The 18,824-nt window shown below is 44.2% G+C and overlaps 1 protein-coding gene across 17 annotated transcripts in view; it reads right to left on the bottom strand.

Moving 5' to 3' along the window:
- The window catches only part of KCNMA1 (potassium calcium-activated channel subfamily M alpha 1), a 712,149-nt gene that overhangs the window by 362,222 nt on the left and 331,103 nt on the right, over positions 1 to 18,824 (bottom strand). For all 17 annotated transcript variants that reach the window (XM_081824040.1, XM_081824024.1, XM_081824023.1 and 14 more), the window contains exon 3: positions 2,128 to 2,189. In XM_081824040.1, coding sequence (XP_081680166.1) covers positions 2,128 to 2,189 — 62 coding nt within the window. The remainder of the gene's footprint in view (positions 1 to 2,127; positions 2,190 to 18,824) is intronic.

Raw genomic sequence — 18,824 nt, 5'->3', positions numbered from 1 at the left:
TCTCACTATGCCAAACCACACAGGTCAGTCACAGAGAAGAAAGACTGAGGCTAGGACAGTCCCCAGAGAGAATGGGGACAAGCTCCGTTCCAAGATTATTGACATTTTTGCTGAGAAAAGCGGAAAATAGGACTGACTGCCCATCTTTGGAATAGACTCTTTGCAAGTCCATAAAAGAAACCACAGCCAGAGAGGGCTCCCAATGCTGGCTTTCCCAAGACTTAGCAAAATCATAACAAAACCCGAAGAACACTGCAGTGCTGCAGGGTATCCAGGGAAGGGGCTCTTTGCTTTGGGGAATTCCATTCCTTTCCATCCTCTTAGGTAGAGCCGAGAACACCAGAATCTACAGAACAAAAGACTACCTCTCATAGACACTGTAAAAAAGGACACAATTCAAATCCATCTAACAAGAGCATTTTATTTCTGAGAAATACAGAGGGGCAGAAAGGCTGGGGAAGGGAAAGAAGGTGCCGAGGCATCTCTCCTAACCGATCACCACACTCACCTCCATGTAAGGGTTTGCTCGGTCTGGGGCACACATTCTACATGCCCAAACCCATTTCCTGAGCCTGGCATGGAAGTTGACAGGGTATGCACCCCCTGACATGTGAGAACACTCCTCACTCCTGGGAAGAGAATGGAGAAATAAGACCAGGGCTTTAGAAGATCTTTGGTTCAATTCAAATATGATCCAGAATCATTAACAGTAGATATTTTAGAAGAGGCTTACCTTCAATGACATCCAGTTGGAGTTTTCCAGACTTAAGCAGCCCTTCTCTTTCTTGGCCAGGAAGAGCTGATGGAGGGAGCGTGTAGAATCTTGTCTCCTGGAGGACTTTGAAAGGACCCTCCACCTGAGGTGGATGAGGGCAGTCCAGCCTTGTGCATGAGGTCGGGCCGAAGGATCTCTGATATTCTCAGACTTGGCTGATCCCCAGAGGTAAGTGATTAAAGGGATGCTTTCTTTATTTTCCCTGACATGGCATTTTGGCCTCAGCACCCAACTGCACAAAATCCTTTGGATGGTGACCAGATGCCTCTGAGAAATTCAGAATTTAGGTGTGCATGAAATTACTACCATCCTGAGCCACAGAAAAAGAGCACTAAGCTCAGAATCAGGCACACCAGGGTCTGTGCCAACAAGGACACAAAGCAGGTTCCTGGAATCAAACTCTAGTAGGCAGCCATACCACGGATAGAGTTCAAAGAGGTGAAAACACTCTCACAGTGGACAATGAAGGCAAAGAGTTCAAGTTCATGTCACCACAGAAAGGCGCATCAGACCAGCTCGGCTCCAGCTTCCCAGATGCTGTTAGCCTCAAGCTTGCAAGAGAATAGTTGGAACAAATGAGGTACCCTGGCGTGACACCTGCAGGAACCCAGGCAGAGTGGGCCACCACCTAGCAGTTCTGCTCAGTGACCTCTTCTGCCTCCTATAAAGTCTTAAACGCTGTCACAAGACCCCACGTCAGGCTCACCCTAGAGTACCAGTTCACTCAGCTCACACCCCAGGGGTCTGCATGAATGTCCGCTCTAGGAAATCCTAGATGGCCGTAGGCCTGCACCTCTGGGAGTCGCCATGAACTCCTCCATCCCATCTGTTACCTTCACAAGTCGAGAAGCACCAACGAGCGATGCTCCCACGGAATATTCTGCTTGATAGCGGCAAAGGACAGAGCCATGCTTCCTAATCTGAACTCCGATAAGATTAAAGCATCAGAAACCCTAATGAGATGAGGACCTTACATCCATGGCAAGAATGGCTCAGGCCCATGTTGGCTGGATACTTGGAACGCTCCCAGTGGTTGGACACTCATACCAAAGCCCTCTTAACCTCTCGACATCTTTAGTATAAATACTTCAACAGGACACAGCTATTTCAAAATAAATAATACCCAGTAAAAAGGCTTACCCTCAGGTACCTCTCCCTCCCCCTTGTGCCAGCAGAATCAAAGTAACCTTCCTTGTGTAAGCTTATTTTCCCCTTCAGAAAACCAACACAGAGTTGCCCTGCCTTCCTTTTACAGCCTTCTAAATTTTGGTGTTAAAGTAAATCGATTGATCAATGCAGAGGCTCATGATTGTTTTAGCAAAGAGGGCAAGACAATGTATTTGAATACTCACTTTGACGAATCTATGAAGTATATTACAAGTGCACCAATGCTGAGAGCAAAGACTAAGACAACCTGCAAAAGAAGAGGAATACGTCATCACTTAAGAGCCAACACCGAGAAGCTTTGTGTTTGGTTTTGGGGGTTTTTGTTTTTTGTTTTTTTTAATTTTATTTTATTATGTTATGTTAATCACCATACATTACATCATTAGTTTTTGATGGAGTGTTCCATGATTCATTGTTTGCATATAACACCCATTGCTCCATTCAATACATGCCCTCTTTAATACCCATCACTGGGCTAACCCATCCCCCCACCCCCTCCCCTCTAGAACCCTCAGCTTGTTTCTCAGAGTCCATAGTCTCTCTATGGTTCGTCTCCCCCTCCAATTTTTTTGACATGCGGCAGCAGCTGGGAAGCAGGGTTCCGACTGCTTTCTGGGGCCAGCTTGGGAATCTCAGCCCCCTGGAGGTCCCCACAGGTTGCCTTGATGTGGCCTCCGCACCGTGCAGTGGGCAGCAACCTCAGTGCTGGCCAACAGGGGTCAGGCCAAACTCTTGTATCTGTGGCGCTGGGTCTCATCTTGCCCTATCATCAACAGCGTCTAGCTTCTCTGCAACTGAAGTCAGCACTCTCCAGTGGGAAGGGCAGGTAAACATTTAGGGTAATACAATGGGTCATATTATGTGCAACCTCGGCCCAGAGGAACTCAAATATGGGAATATCAATTTTTCACAGCTCTGCTAAGATACCACTTACATACCATAGAATTCACCCATTTTAAGTATACGATTCAATGACTTCAAGTGACCTGACCGAGTGGTACAGCCATTCCTGTCATCTAGTTTCGAACATTTTCGTCAATCCCAGTAAGACCCCTCACACCCATGAACAGTTAATCCCTGCTCCTGCCCCCAGCCCTAGGCAACCCCTGATTTACTTCCTGTCTCCAGGCAAGAACCATCAATTTGAAAAGCACAAATTTGCTGCTTGTACAAATGTGTGTGTGTGTGTGCGTGTGCGCACGTGTGTGTGCCTGTGTAGTTACAACACTTCTCAAGTATTCTGGAAATGGTTTAGGTGAGGAAAGCCAAATTCGGTAATACATCAGAGCCAGCTACACGAGAATCCTAGTTCATCTTTACACTCTTCACTCAAAATTAATCGCCATTGACATGAAAGACAGTCTGGCACATCCTCCAAAGGATACCTGTCACACTGAAGCCCATCCAGTGCATATGTCGCAGCTGAGGCTGACACTGACACTCTCCATTCTAGTAGGGCAACTAAATGGATGCTCAGAAATAAGAAAGATGCAAAGATTGGAAACAAAAGTAAACACCACTGCCAAACACACCACCAACAAATACCTTTCAGACACGCTAATATCCGAAAGGGACTTTGGATGGAAAGAAGTGTCAGTCTCCTCAGAGTATCTACATATTGCCATCCCTCTGACATCAGCTGGTGGAGAGAGATGAATCCCAACTTATGCAATGACTGGGCACGGTCAAGCTGTGTGTGTGTGTGTGTGTGTGTGTGAGAGAGAGAGAGAGAGAGAGAGAGACAGAGGGAGAGACAGAGAGAAAGGATCACACACACATATCTGTATTGTGTGTGTGCACCACAGTGGTGGAGGGGAAATGAAATCTGCATACGGTATTCACTGAAAACATTGCAGAACCCCATGGAGCTACTGGACAGACAGCCAACCACACAGTAAACAGTGACAAACAGCCCGACATTGCAGAAGGAAGACACAGCCTCATAGCACCTGACAAACTAGCCTTATGAAAGGAAGTGGTAAAACAGTACACCACTGGGGCTTATTTAATTCTTCCATTTTGTCTCAAAAACTAAACCACGCTGCAGCTGAATCCAAGGTAACACTGCAGTCTGCTGGCAATCACCATCTCTTCGGTGCTAATCCCCTTGGCAAGCTCACCCCAGGCTCTCCCCTCACACTCACTCATTCATTCTTTGCAAAGTCATCCACAAAAACAAACAAAAACATAAACAAGCCTCGGCTTTTCCCTCTATCATCTGAATGAGGCAGCAAAACAAATAGCTTAAGATTAATTTTGATCTGGTTGCTATTTCTGAGACATAAGCAGTTAGATCCTGGCCCCGACCTCATTCTCAAACTGCTGCAAAGAGAAGGGGCGTGGCCAGGACACAGGGGAAGAACCTCTTCTTCATTCATAAACAGCTGACCCAAGACTAATCTCTGTCAGCTGGGCTGTGTGTGTGTGTGTGTGTGTGTGTGTGTGTGTGTGACTGCTGAGCTTTGGTCAGAGCTGACTATACAGGCCAGTGAGGGGAGGGGAGGGGAGGGCAGGGACGCAGGGGAGAGGGGAGGAAAGAGGATAGAAGCCCTTGCAAATGGCATCTACATCATTATGAAACAAGCTCAGAATCTAAGCTCTCCTGCAATGGTGAGGATTTCCCAGCACTGGGGGGCCAGACGAAGTAGCTGACACTAATTTGTCCCAGCTGCCTTCACTCGGCCTCTGTGATGGGGAATAATGTGCAGCTTATTTAAGCAAATCAGCCAGTGACAGGAGGGGAGGACTCCTGCTAGCTTCTTAAGATGCAAACTCAAATATCAGCATCTCTCTGATAGGGTAAGGGAGGGAAGAAATCCAAGAGGAAAATGACCTCCAAGAGCTGAAGATCCTGATGAGTGAACCTATTCTTGGGTCCCCATGTTCGGCTGGAAGGCTTACTCTTGAGGAGGTACAGGGTGCCCAAACTGTTCCACCCACCTGCCTCCAGGGCTGAATGATCAATGGGGAGGGGACCAGCTTCTCAGGATTAAGGCAACTGTGCATGTGATTTTTAAACTTGCTAAATGGCCCTTTATCATGTCAGGCTTGATTACATTGTCAACCTGGATCCAGGTGCTGCAGAAAATGAATCAACCCTTTGGATTATGCCATGAAAAGAGTCCAACGGACTCATCTTCTACGGGGCCCTGGCAAAGGACTAGCAAGTGCTCACTCTCTCTCCATCTCTTATCTCTCTCTCTCTCTCTGATAAATCCCCCACTGTCTGAGAAATCTTCTCTAAATATGAAAAAATTCAGTCCAACTACACAAAATGGTTAGATTTTTAGCCTAAATGCTAATGGTTATGTTATAGAGCACCCCCAAATAATTATCTAAGTATTTATTTCACATCTGCTACACTCGAAGCCCTAGGAAACATGGAAAAAGTCCACTTGGAGTCATGAAATATACTTCTTTGTGGAGTAATCCTTACATAGTAACCAATGTTATGTTATGCAATTAGTGCTCAATTGTATGGCATAGGAATAGTCAATCTGTAATAAGGTATTGACTAGGTAGAGATATAAATGGGAGAAGAAGTTGGGGATGGGCAGGAACCATAGGGGCTCTTGTCTCAACATGCTCTTTGTTCTCAGTGTCCCTTCTTCCTACCTGTAATGACTACTCCAGCATTCCTTCAGTAAGGGGGAAGCCAATGGGAGTCCTTCCATGTGCCTCGATAGTCCCAGGGATAAAAGGCACTGAAGCCCAAGGGACATGGTAAAATGAGGCCAAGAGAAGCAGAATACCCAAGATGGAGAAACACTAGCCCTCCAGCAGCGGAGGCACAGAAGACCTCTTACAATAACCAAGCACTTTACCAAGTGCTGTCACAAACAAGACCTCGTAAACACAGTCTGATATATGGGACAGTATGAGCATTCCCTCTCGCAGCACACTGTGTGCTGACCTCTGCCAGAGCCTTTCTAGCTTTTCACAGGCTGGGGTCACCACCAAATCACTGCGGCTACCTGGGACAGTGCGAACTGCCATATTCTTAGCTTGACTGAAAATACCTACAAGCTATGCGGTGATACCAAGTACTGAGCGATATTTACGGAGGTGCCAGATACCTAACAAAAGTGATTTGATTAATGTCATTGAAACAAGGGTACTCTTGAGTTATCTGTTCTCAGAAATGCAAGATCAAACACAACATGTGCTTGCACAGAAGAATGTCAGGAACACAGACCCACAGACCCACAGACACACACACTGCATTAAAACAAACAAACAACTCTGTCCATAACACTTGGCACCAGGAGCCTGATGATAAGTGGAGAACAGAGAGGGGGAGATCCACAGATATCTTCATAATGGACATTCCAGCAGGCCCTGAAGATCTCTCAAATGTCTCAGAAAGTTCATAAAAATGGGAAGCAAGATGGCAAAGCACAGAATATCCCCCATCATGTCACTGAAGATCTTCAAGGAAAGGACAATCCCAGTGAGATGAACACAGAATGAATGAATCAGGAAGGTGGGCTCTTAGACACACTGCCTGTTCTAGAAACTGGTTTCAAGTTGTTGAGTTTGACCCAAGTGCTTTCAATAGACACAAGTCACGAGTCTGTGAGGGCCTCCAGACACTGATTGGAGCAGAGGCTCAGAAAGGCAGCTCCCCCACAACCCCATCACTTGAGTGGCACTTCTTAAAAAACAGAGATGCCGTCATCCTGCCCTGGAACCAGAGAATGGCCAGCTGGGGGGACGGGGAAGCTGGGCACCTCTATTTCTCACAAGCTCCTCCAGTGAATCTGATATATGGCCAAGAATGGGAGTCACTGAATTAAAGCCATTAGGGGAAACCACTTAGCTCAAATCAGAGATTAATTTACAAATGTCGCCTTAACAATTAGCCCATTAGAACATATGTACGAGGCCTGTAGGCTTTGAGAATCGTGCTAGGAGGACTCTAGAAAGTACAGAGAGGAGGATGAATTAATTCTCTCCTGAGCAGGTTATATATACATTCTGCTCAGCTCACAGCAGAACAAATGACCCTAATTAATGATTCCACATGTTTGATTGGGGCCTAGCCAGCTACTGGCAGCAGCGACCCCTCCGAAAATGGACTATTTTCTGCATATAATCCCAAAGGCACATCACTATTTTTTTTATTGAGGTATAATTTATATACAGTAAAATTCACTATATAAAAAACAATAGACATGAGAACTCCCAAGGCAAAACAATGTGGGGACGTTTCGTTTATGAGTGATGACATTGTTCCACCATCCAAATTAAAACGTTTGGTCTGGTGAATTTAACAACTCCGACAGACATTTATTGAACTCCTACGTGCAAAGCCCAAAGGGAGAGAGGAGGAAATAGAAAACGAACAGAGCAAAGTCAGGCCTGGTCTTTGCCCTCAACAAGCATGAAATCCAGAATTTGAAATTACTCAGGAGTCCCCTGTGGCTTTGATAAATGCCACACGTATGAACGGACACTTCTGGGATGTCCAAGGAAGGAGAAGACCCAGAAGTAACACCGCCACCACTACAGACCCCCAAAGTGGAAGAGGAAGGGGAGGATGGAAAACCCGGGGAGAAGAAAGGAAATCCCTCACACCCCCGCTCCACCTGTGTGCTGCAGGGCAGGGCAGGCACTAGGCGCATCGGCAGAGAGACTCGTGGCAAAGGGGGCACGGGCCCGTCTGGGTTTGAGTCCCAACTCTGCCCCAGTAAGCAGTATGCTCTTGAGCACATCCCTTCCCACCTCCAGGACTCCGCTTCCTGATCTGTGAAATGGGGCGTTGGAATAGATGAGCATCAGATCAGGACCTCAGTAAGTTATCGCCCAAGGCAAAAGAACTCAGAACTTTTGGCTTGAGGAGGCAGCACTCTTTGATGCCAAGGGGATACCATTTCTGCATATTGTAATTCAGCACGATGGCCGTTATGCGTTCACTAATCTGTGTCAGAGGGGCTTGTTTCTTTCAGATAATCATAAGCGGGAGTCCTACGGACACTCGGAATCATAGTTTCGTGTGTCCTGTAGCACAATCAATTGCTCATTGCAGCCTGCCACCCCACAAAACTACAACACAACCTAGAGGGGCCGCTGACTGGCCCTCTCCTGGCTCTGTGCCTCATTCTGTTATTGCTATAGGGAATTGTGTGTGTGGGCGGGGGGGGTCTCACTCAGTCTCCTTTCCTCCTGCCCCTATGAATCTTTGAAAACCCACGTTTCTGTAGGTTTTGCCCAGAGAAGCTCACACTCTGAGTATCAGTGTTTTCTGAAGGGGAAAAACAGAAAAGATATTTTTTTCTTCCCGATCTGGCCAGTATATTCATGTTTTCCTCACCCTTCATCTACTCTCAATAGAAGACATAGTCTTGCTACCAAGAAAGGTATTTTTGTTATCCTAAATAACAAGAGATTTGTAAAATATAAAACCAATATTTTGACAGTGCCATTTAAACATCCAAAGGTCCCCTAAGTTTCCAAAATAACATTCTGGCACATTACTTTTGACTTATGAAGTGCTTACACAAAAATGCTGCAAGTTGATTCACTGAAAGCCAAGACTCCAAACAACAGTTTAAGTACAGATGTATTCAAGATGAAAGAAAGGAAGAATAAAGAAGTGCTTTCAGTAGTCAGTATTTAGAATTATAAAATACATGGGACTTCCAGATAAGAGTAAAATTGTGCCTTATTCAAATGCCAGCATCAGGGAGAGTAGAAAGGGTAAGGATTCAGTTGGATGGCAGGAGCCTCAAGAGAAAAGGTTTTGTACCAAGATGGAAGAGGCTATGGAGGCCCAGAGTGTCCAGGAGTCCCTGGGCTATAAAGAAACAAGCCACCTACGGAGAAGTGAGGGAAACTATGTCTCAATGAAAGATAAGTTCAATTTGAGGTGATAGATATCAGGAGTGCTATATGAAGAAGTTGAGAATTTAAATTAGGATCAGGACTGGGAATGTGTGGAAACAAAGTGAAGTACATGTCATAACGAAGTGAGGCACAAAATAATGTAAATATAAGTAATGCATGAATACACGCACACACACACTGCAAGGGACACAGAGATAAACTGATACTTCACTAATTAATCACAAATACTGGGTCTCTAGCAATATTTATTAACCAGCTACATTCCTAGCATGTGTCTCTGTCCATTTCCAAATTAGGTAATTTCAAAATGACTATAGATAAAAACTGGAAAATAATAGGGTTCCTTCTTAATGTAAGCTACTAAGAACAATTTTATTGTAAATCACACATCTGCTGGCAAATAGACAAATTAGGCACAATAATGAGCTTTTTACAGAGGGCAGAGTTTGACTAATATGGAATAGATATAAAGGATCCTTCTTCTCTTTTTTTTTTTCCCCAAAGAAGAATTGGGGGCATAATTATACGTCAGTCGCCCAATCTCTTCCCTCCTGAGGGACCATGTTGATATAACACCGAGGCACAAGCTGTGTGAATTTCTGCAGGCCAGTGTTTCCCTACTGCCATGCAGACGTCAATGGTATTATATCTTGGGTTTTGTTGACATGCTCATTTCATTTTGCACAACACAAAAATGCAGAAGAGTTAAATGTGCTCCTCTAAAGGCCTCAATTTATTATAACTAAAAACAAGAAACTGAAGTAGATGGAAAGCAATTGTAACACTGAGTAAGAAAACTTTCCCTAAAACCTGTGACCTGCCTGGGAATCGAGGTTTAATGACACTGAAATCTTATATCATGGGATCATAAAACTTAAAAGGCTGATTTTCTCATATTTTTACCAACAGCATTAAACTGGTGCATTGGCAAGCAAGATAAAAGCCTTCCATTCTAGGACTAAAGTTTGAGAGACCTTTCCTGTCCAATTACTGAAAAATCCAGGGGAAAATTTTCCATCTGCCGGTAGAGCTTCCAAGTTTGCAGCCAATGAGCTTTTGGGGAAATTGTCTGACTTAAAGTGCATGTGGGTCTGGCCAACTGGGTTTTTAATTTAATTAGATTCATAAGATGAGAAAATTTCTGTAGAACTGTCCAGTCACCAGTTGCCACTTACCATCACCAAGGAGTAAATTTATGGCCATCTTTACCCTCCTTCTCAAACTTTGCCATTCTTATAGTATATTGAAGGCAAAAATGGAAGTGAAAGCAGGGATTCAAACAGATACTTGTACACCCAAGTTCATAAGCAGCTTTGGAGGCAACCCACATGTCCACTGATAGACAAACCGATAAACAAAATGTGGTCTATATGTACAATGGAATACTAGCCTTGAAAAGGAAAAAAATTCTGATACATGCTACCACACGGGTGAACCTTGGCGATATTACGTTAAGTAAAATAAGCCAGACACAAAAGGACCATTATGCATGGTTTCACTTGCATGCAGAACCTTGAGAAGTCAAGTTCACAGAGACACAAAGTAGAATGGTGGTAGCCGGGGTCTGGGGGGAGGCGGGAATACGGGATTATTGTTTAATATGTATAGAGTTTCTGTTTAGATTGATCAAAAAGTTCTGGAGATGGATAGCAGTGATGGTTGTACAATATTGTGAAGGTACTTAAGCTACTGAACTATATACTTACAGATGAATAAAATGGCAAATCTTACATGAAGCTAATCACAATAAAAAAATAGAAGGAAAATTCTGAGAATCTGCAAGCAGAATCTAACAGTATATTTAAACTTCAAAACTCAAACATAATCATCTTTCCAGAGGGATACTAATATCTCTCCTCTCAATGGCAGTGGGAACTTCTAAGAAACTTATACTACATACAGGTGACTCTTGCCTCTCTGGGATGTTCGATCTTATTCCTCAGTAAGCTGGAATTTCCCCCTTGGTTCCAGAATCTATCCCCTATTTAACCACAGAGAACTTACATGGGTCCTCACCTTCCCCTCCCACCTTCAGCCTCATCTATTACTGATACATGAAGAAGACTATGAATTTCTCAGGGACTAGGGTTTCCTTTTTTGTTTGTTTAAATTCAATTAATTAACATATAATATATTATTTGTTTCAGGGGGGATCAGGGTTTCTGACTAGAGCCAGAACCTATTATGTCTTTTGGTAACTGTGGCTAAAGTCCCAGATATGACAGGGATTTTTAAAAGAATGTACCCTCTACCACAATTAAAAAGAGAAGAAAAGAAAAGAATGTATGTCTTTGGCTTATAACACTTTTAAAACACGTAACAATGTCCACTAGAAGATAATGTCATGGACACAAGACATTTGGTCCCTAAGGTCTAAACTTCAAGGCCAAGCTGCAGCAATGACTCAGTTACAGCCACTTAGTGGACCTTAAAATCACCCCTGGAACAACCTAAATTTCCATCTTTTACAATAATCATTTTGCCACCCAAAATGTTGCTTTTAAAAAAGGATTGTCAATGCAACCTGGAAAGCAGGGCCACCAAAAGCCCTCCACATCAAGATGATAAACAATCATTCAAAACATTGACACCAATACTGACCAAGCTTCAAAATCAGTGTCCCGCCCCACGCCAGGCTTGACCATGAAGGCGCACGTTCATGTACTTGCTTCCCAAAGCACCACACTGTTTCCTCTTTTGTAGACCCAACAGCTGACCATGACAAAGGGGTTGACCTTGGCAAATGCCATCTAGATAAGAATGAAACTCTCAAGCCCCCTGTACTAAGGTTTACGGTGGGTTGAGATCCAAGTCTCCAAAGAGAAGGTACTAGCTTGTCCCCTTTTGACATCTCTCCCTCCTTCCCTCACCTCAGAGAAAACAAATTTTTGAATTTACTCTGGTATTCTTACAAACAATCTGCCTTTCCTGAAGGAAGTCGAAATCTTCATGAGATAGCATTCCTCATGCTCACACATCCCCGCCCCAACATCATGGAAAATCAGAAGGCAAGGGTCAGTGGCACACATCTCAACCCGTGTAATTACGGTTGTCCTCAATGGGGGTGGATGCCCCACCCAACACTGCATCGCTGTTCATTTAGAAAGGCTGGACCACAGCTCCAGCTGCCACCCCACCTCCTGCCACATCTTACCCCGTGGCGTGGTGATGACCAGATGCTAATAATGCCTCACAGCCTAACTGCAGCTCTGGCTCACCGGAGACCAAGTCAGAAACCTGCAAGCTCCACTTGCATGGGGCACGTGTTAGGGGTGGAGGGATGGGAGCCCAGTCGGGTAACACAGCTTCCTGCCTCTCTAGACCTCTCGCTTACTTTGGAAACAGAACAGGAGAAAGAGGATTGTCTGTGTAATGCTACTTGTTGTCTTTCAAAGCCATTTAAAAAGAGGAAGAGCACGTGTATGATGTTCAGGCCTCCTCTCTACAGGCAGACCAGGCACACAGGCTGTCTTCAGCAAGGCAGGAGCCAGAAAACATGGGAAGAATTTTGTATTTCCTATTTTTAAAAGCTTTGACACAGCTATTGAGGAGACATCAGAACCGAGGTGGATGTCCTTAAGTCTTTGTATGGGTTTTCCAAGTTTTCAATTTATATGTGGGGGAGAACCATCACCTTCTCAGGGTTCTGGGGCTCTTGTCATAATCCGGCTGTGTATTTCAGCACAGTCCCAACCTGATCACTGAAATCCCCTCCCTGTCCACTCCATTATAAGATCTCTATGCACAAGAATTCATTCCTCTGAACTCCCCACACCATCCCACAGCTACCCATTCATTCATTCATCACGTGCAGTTGCCAAGTGCCCACTACAGGCTCAGGGTTGAGCTGGCACGGGATCCAGAGTAGGAAAGAATGGTCCTGCTTTAGAGAACTTGAACTGTAGTTTTGATTCTTATGCAAAGGAGGATGACAGATGCCAAGATGAGGTTCCCAGCATCAAAAGCCTTTCCAGACATTTATGCTGTAGTCTAACAGTGGTTGTCAACATGAGTATGGATCGGAACTTATCCATAGGGCATGTTAAAACACATATTGCTGAACCTCATCCCAGAGATGCCAATTCAATAAGTCTGGGGGAGCCTGAGAATTTGCATCTCTAAAAACCTCTAGGCGAAGCTGATGTTGCTGGTTCAGGGACCATATTTTGAGAATCACTGCTTTAAGCCATCAGAAAAAATTTTAATCCTTTCAAGATATTCTGCCTTCTTTGAGTATGGGTGTAAAAACATTTTAAATTGGGGGCGCCTGGGTGGCTCAGTTGGTTAAGCGACTGCCTTCGGCTCAGGTCATGATCCTGGAGTCCCGGGATCAAGTGCCGCGTCGGGCTCCCTGCTCGGCAGGGAGTCTGCTTCTCCCTCTGACCCTCCTCCCTCTCATGCTCTCTGTCTTTCATTCTCTCTCTCTCAAATAAATAAATAAAATCTTTAAAAAAAATAAAAATAAAATAAAAACATTTTAAATTGGTTGTTTTGGTTCCGTGCTATTTGGACAAAATTCCCTTAAAATATCTATAAATTTTGAAGGCTTCCAAAAGGGAGAAAACTGGCCAGAACTCTATCTTGAAATATTACTCAAAATCATTTTTATAGGCTAGTTCAATGTGCTTGACAATGCCAGCCAACATGTTTTGGGTTTGTTTTTAATTAAGTTGATATATCTTCTCCATAGAAAGATATGTCATGAATTTAGATATGTCACCATTGCTAATAAAACTATTAAAATCCCCATTTTTTTTTGAACAGAGACAGACACAGTGAGAGAGGGAACACAAGCAGGGGGAGTAGGAGAGGGAGAAGCACGCCCCCCACTGAGCAGGGAGCCCGACATAGGGCTTGATCCCAGGACCCTGGGACCATGACCTGAGCCGAAGGCAGACGCTTAACAACTGAGCCACCCAGGCGCCCTGAAAACACCCATTTCTGATATGTGAGCTTAGCTATCTTAAGACATACTTCAACTAAGATTTGTAACGGTGTGGCTGAGAAGACTGGTTTCCAAAGAAAGTAATCAAAAAGTACCACAAATGGAAAATGGGAGCTCATCGATAAACTATTTCCTTTCTTGTTGGAAAAAAGCAGTGCTGAAGAATAGTTGTCCACAAAGCTTCCAAAATCAAAGAAACCAAAAATCATGCTTCTGCCCATTTTTCCCAGACATGTCTAAGACAGAGGAAAGACAGACCAACTCCCTTGGTTCAAGCTCCACCCCCCTGCCAGAAATTTCTGGCACTAATTTGGCTTCCCTGTGTGCTCTGGGCTGACCAACCTTCCTAAGAATGCAGGTCTACTTGACATGTTCTCTCCAAAAGCAGCCAGTTATCATTTTTAAGCTGCAATTCTAAATGTTGTTTTAAATGCCATTTCAACTACACAGGGTGGCTGGATTTTTTTAAAGTCTTGTTTCTTTTTCCTTTCTTCCATTTCATTCCTTCCTTTCTTTGTTCTTTTAATCCATGATAGCAAAGCTACTTCCTGAATTTTATGTTATGAGGTTGTCAGGGTCCCCCAAACATTTACCTAGTGGAACCCTGGAGTTCCATCCGCTTTTTCGGAGTTCCTTGGTGAAGAAGCATCAAGGCTGGAAGGTTTTCTTGAATAGCTATGATGGTAGGACCACCCCCCCAAAAATGGGGACAAAAAAGGTAAGCATTGACCCCACTTGCCCCCCAAACCATAAGGAACCCTCTCTCCCATCCCCAAGGAAATAGCATGTTTACTGCTTTATGTATACACGATTGGCATAATTTCCACTCTTATACCCCATAATGGAAAATTCTTTTATGAAGTCTAAATTTAACAGTGAGAATCATTAGAGATCACTTCCTTTGAATTTTACATTAGCCTTCTTCCTTGGCCCTTTTAAAAAACACAAGGGATGACCAAAAAAAATCCATACGAAGTTGTTAATGACTTGATACAGTGATGTTGACATCACAGTATACCTGCGATCTATTGGGGCTGTTTGTCAAAAATTCTGTTTTTGTTAAATATTTATTTAAAATTTTCCAAATATTCTGATTCCAAGTGCTTGAGAGATGACTCAGAACTCTGCATTTTCAACAAGCACACTGTACCCTTTCTCCCTGTAATTCTTTTTTTTTATTTTATTTTTTTTTAAAGATTTTATTTATTTATTTGCGAGAGAGAGAATGAGAGAGAGAGAGCATGAGAGGGAGGAGGGTCAGAGGGAGAAACAGACTCCCTGCTGAGCAGGGAGCCCGATGTGGGACTCGATCCCGGGACTCCAGGATTATGACCTGAGCCGAAGGCAGTCGCTTAACCAACTGAGCCACCCAGGCGCCCTCTCCCTGTAATTCTGACACATTTGGAGAAACATCCACTTAATGCATTGGCTCCCTTATGAAAAGGAGAACTTTAAAGTTTCTAAAAGATTTTACAACCCAGATCACCAAGTTACACCCCAGAGCAATGACACCAGCATCTCTGGGAGGTAGGACAAGGCATCAGCATTTGTCTGCTCTATTAGAAAATAAAGTTCCTTGGCTAATTCCAATGTGCAGCCTGAGTAAAAGCACTCACTGCGTGTATATGAAAATTGTAGTCACCTGAGCAGTGGGTGGGAAGAATATTAAGGCAGAGCGAAGTGGAGTGTGCAACAGGGGTCAGGAGGCTGGGCAGATGGAAGCCCCACACAGCCAGGGCTCTGCATTGGCAAGAGGAGAAACCACTTGGTTCCTCCAAATCTCCACTTGAGTGATTCCAGAAGAACAGTCCTCCGTGAACTCAGTCTCACTGAGGAGCCCCACCTCTCTCACACACACCCACCACCCTCCTTGACACCAAGGCTGACGGGGAGGTTGCTGCATGCCAGACCTCTGGGGGACATAGATGGCACGTGGGACTGGGCCCGAGCCAGAGGCCTGCACTGATTGGGCCATCTGCTGCCGCCTGGATTTCAGTAGCCCGGGTGTCTTGGCAGGTGATTTTCCTGCAAGCAAAGCCACCTGACCCCCTGCGCCCTGGCACCTCTGGGTCCGGGTGCAGGGTTTGGCCCTCACATGAGGGGATGGGTGGACAGCTGCTTCCTGCCGGAACCAACCACATCCAACCACTGGAGATGAACATCTGGGTCAGGCTACCAGGTAAGCTACCCAGACCGGGTGAGGGTAAGGGGAATCTAGAATGGATAGAAAAGGAGGGAAATGATGAACAGCCTGTGGTCTCAAGACTACCTACAGCAAAGGAGACCAATCTTACTCTTCCAAGTTGCAGGCCTCAGGCCTAGCCAAGAAACAGGCAAGAGTAGAACAGCATGAGTAGGATCTGGTTCAAAGATCCCTCAACTCCAACCAAGTCCTCATCTTTTTTAGCAAAATGGGGGTTATGTGCAATGTATGAGTTCCCACAAACGTCTGTCTCACGGTACTCCATTTGCAAAACCTGTATCACAACAGCTCACATTGGTCCCTGGGAACAGGAATGAAGAGGTGAGGGCCCAGGGGTCCACAGAGAACTGGTCATCAGGACGATGGCGCAGTGTCCACCAAAAACACAATAGGTACTTCTCCTTTGACCAAGCACCCTATCCAGTAGCCTGAGGGTGAACTTCAAGCCAGCTGCATCCAACAGAAATACAATTCAAGCTACATCTGTCATTTAAATTGCCTAGTACCCACATAATAAAAAAAATATAAAAAATAAGCAGTATTTACGTTTCAGATATTTCACATATAACCCCATATGTGCAAAATACATTTTACATCAACATGCAATTCATATCGAAAGTTATTGACGGGCTATAGAAACAACCTGTGTGCACCCACCACACCTCCTACAATGCAACAGTGTCTTACGTGACCCAACAGTTGTGGCATTTAGTGAAAATGACTCCTAGGGAAACAACACAGCTGTGTTTAACAGAAAAATATCTTAAATTGCTTCGGTTTTGAGGTTCACGTTGAAATGAACCAAAGTTAAATAAAATCTGAAGACTCAGTTCTTCAGTCCCACGAGGCCACATTTCAAGTGCTTAACAGACACAGGCTGGTGGCTACCTTATTGGTTTTCATCTTTACAGAGAGTCCTGCGGGGCGGTGCAGCTCTAGAGTCCTTAACCAACTGAAAGGTCCCTCTTCTCTTTCTACCAATCCAGGCTGAGGACACTTTGAAATGTCCTGAGTGATGTGGGTGATCCCTCCTCTCATGGAGAGGAAGCACAGTGGTTAAGGGCAAGAGTGTAGACCCAGACACTTAGCAGCCATGTGACCTTGAGTAGATCACTCTCTATGGCTTGGTTCCCACATCTGTCAGAGGGGAGTAAGAAGAGCAACTACCTCAAACAGTTATAAAGATTAAATAAGTTAATATTTGTAAAGCACTCAACACAGTGTCTTCCATATAGTAAGTGCTCTATAAATAAATGTTAAATATAATTTTCCAGCATGATGCCTGCCGGTTGGCACTGAGCACACCGATAGCTCTCATTCCAGAATGATCTTACTGAAAGATGCAACAAAAATCTCTCACCTGTCAACAGCTACCAACTTTCTGACTGCCAGAATATTCACTGATTCGCTTGAGAAAGACTCACTGAGGTCTTACCTTATGCAGAGCACTGCAACCCCATGCCTTAGGGGAAAAGGAGCTCATATAGTCTGAAATGTTCCACAATGTCTGTCCCTTTCCTGTCCTCCAAATTATATCTGCCTGGTTCTTCAAGGCAAGGATAGAATTCCACCTCATTTGCAAGCTCCCTTTCCTTATTCAGGCCTCAGTTCAGGCCAGCTCCTCATGGAAGCCTTCCCTGACTACCCTCTCTAAAGTTGCATCATGAGTGTGTGAGTGAGAGTGTATGTGCATGCAGGTGCACACAGCTACTGGCCTGTACCCTCACACAGTTTCATTTCCCTCACTGGCTTATCACTCCTTGAAATCACTTTGCTTATTTACTTCCTTACTTGTCTAACCTCAAGAAACGGTAAACTCTGTATGGACAGAGACCTGCCTGTTTTGTCTTGGTTATAATCCCAAAACCCAGGTTGGTGGATGGAACATAGTAAATGCCTTATATAGAACTGCTGAATGAATGAATGAATGAATGAATGAGTGAATGAATGAGTGAGTGAGTGAATGAATGAATGCCCTCCAATGATGTATAGATTCCCCAACTCCCCTTTGCTTGGTATTCCAAAGCACATTTCGTTCTTCATGTTTTGAGGACACTCCATTCCATACTATTTGATACATATGGTTAACTATTTTTGTGTTTATGTCTTGTCTCCTCATCTAGACTACAAACCCCTAGAAGTTGTGCCCTGAATGTTACATTCCTCCCGTGGCCCTCTTAACGCCCAGCATAAGGCACATCCTCAATGAATACCTGTTGATGAATGAATGAGAAGGATCAAGCAGAATCCCTAAATTAATCTTCTTGGTCACACATACTGGACTATTTCTACAGATCATAATTTGCAAAATGAAGTAAATATATAAATACATACATCTATCTGCGTGCGTGATATTTCTCATTCTAATTAAATGAAGCTATTTTTGTAACTATTTTCCAGTCTAGGAGTAAAACTGTACAGAATAATGCTAAATGTTAGATCATTAAGTCGGTTTTCTTTAATTATATGGCCGTGTTTTGGGCGCCTGGGTGGCTCAGTCGGTTAAGCGACTGCCTTCGGCTCAGGTCATGATCCTGGAGTCCCGGGATCAAGTCCCGCATCGGGCTCCCTGCTCGGCAGGGAGTCTGCTTCTCCCTCTGACCCTCCTCCCTCTCATGCTCTCTGTCTCTCATTCTCTCTCTCTCTCAAATAAATAAATAACATCTTTAAAAAATAAATAAATAAAAAAAAAATAATAAAAAAAAAATAATTATATGGCCGTGTTTCAAAAAATCTTTGAGTCATCTTGGAGATTCTTTGCCAGGGGTACAGCACGCTACAGCTAAAATGGCACTTATCTCAGTAAACACATTACTATTGCAAATGATTTGTTCCAATAAAGCAATTTCTTGGCAAAGGACTGCCATTTCTTCTAAACCCCCTACCAA

Source organism: Leptonychotes weddellii, chromosome 6, assembly GCF_054177405.1.
Source record: "Leptonychotes weddellii isolate Sample4059 chromosome 6, ASM5417740v2, whole genome shotgun sequence".
Lineage (NCBI taxonomy): Eukaryota > Metazoa > Chordata > Mammalia > Carnivora > Phocidae > Leptonychotes > Leptonychotes weddellii.
This window is presented reverse-complemented; position numbering and strand designations above follow the sequence as displayed.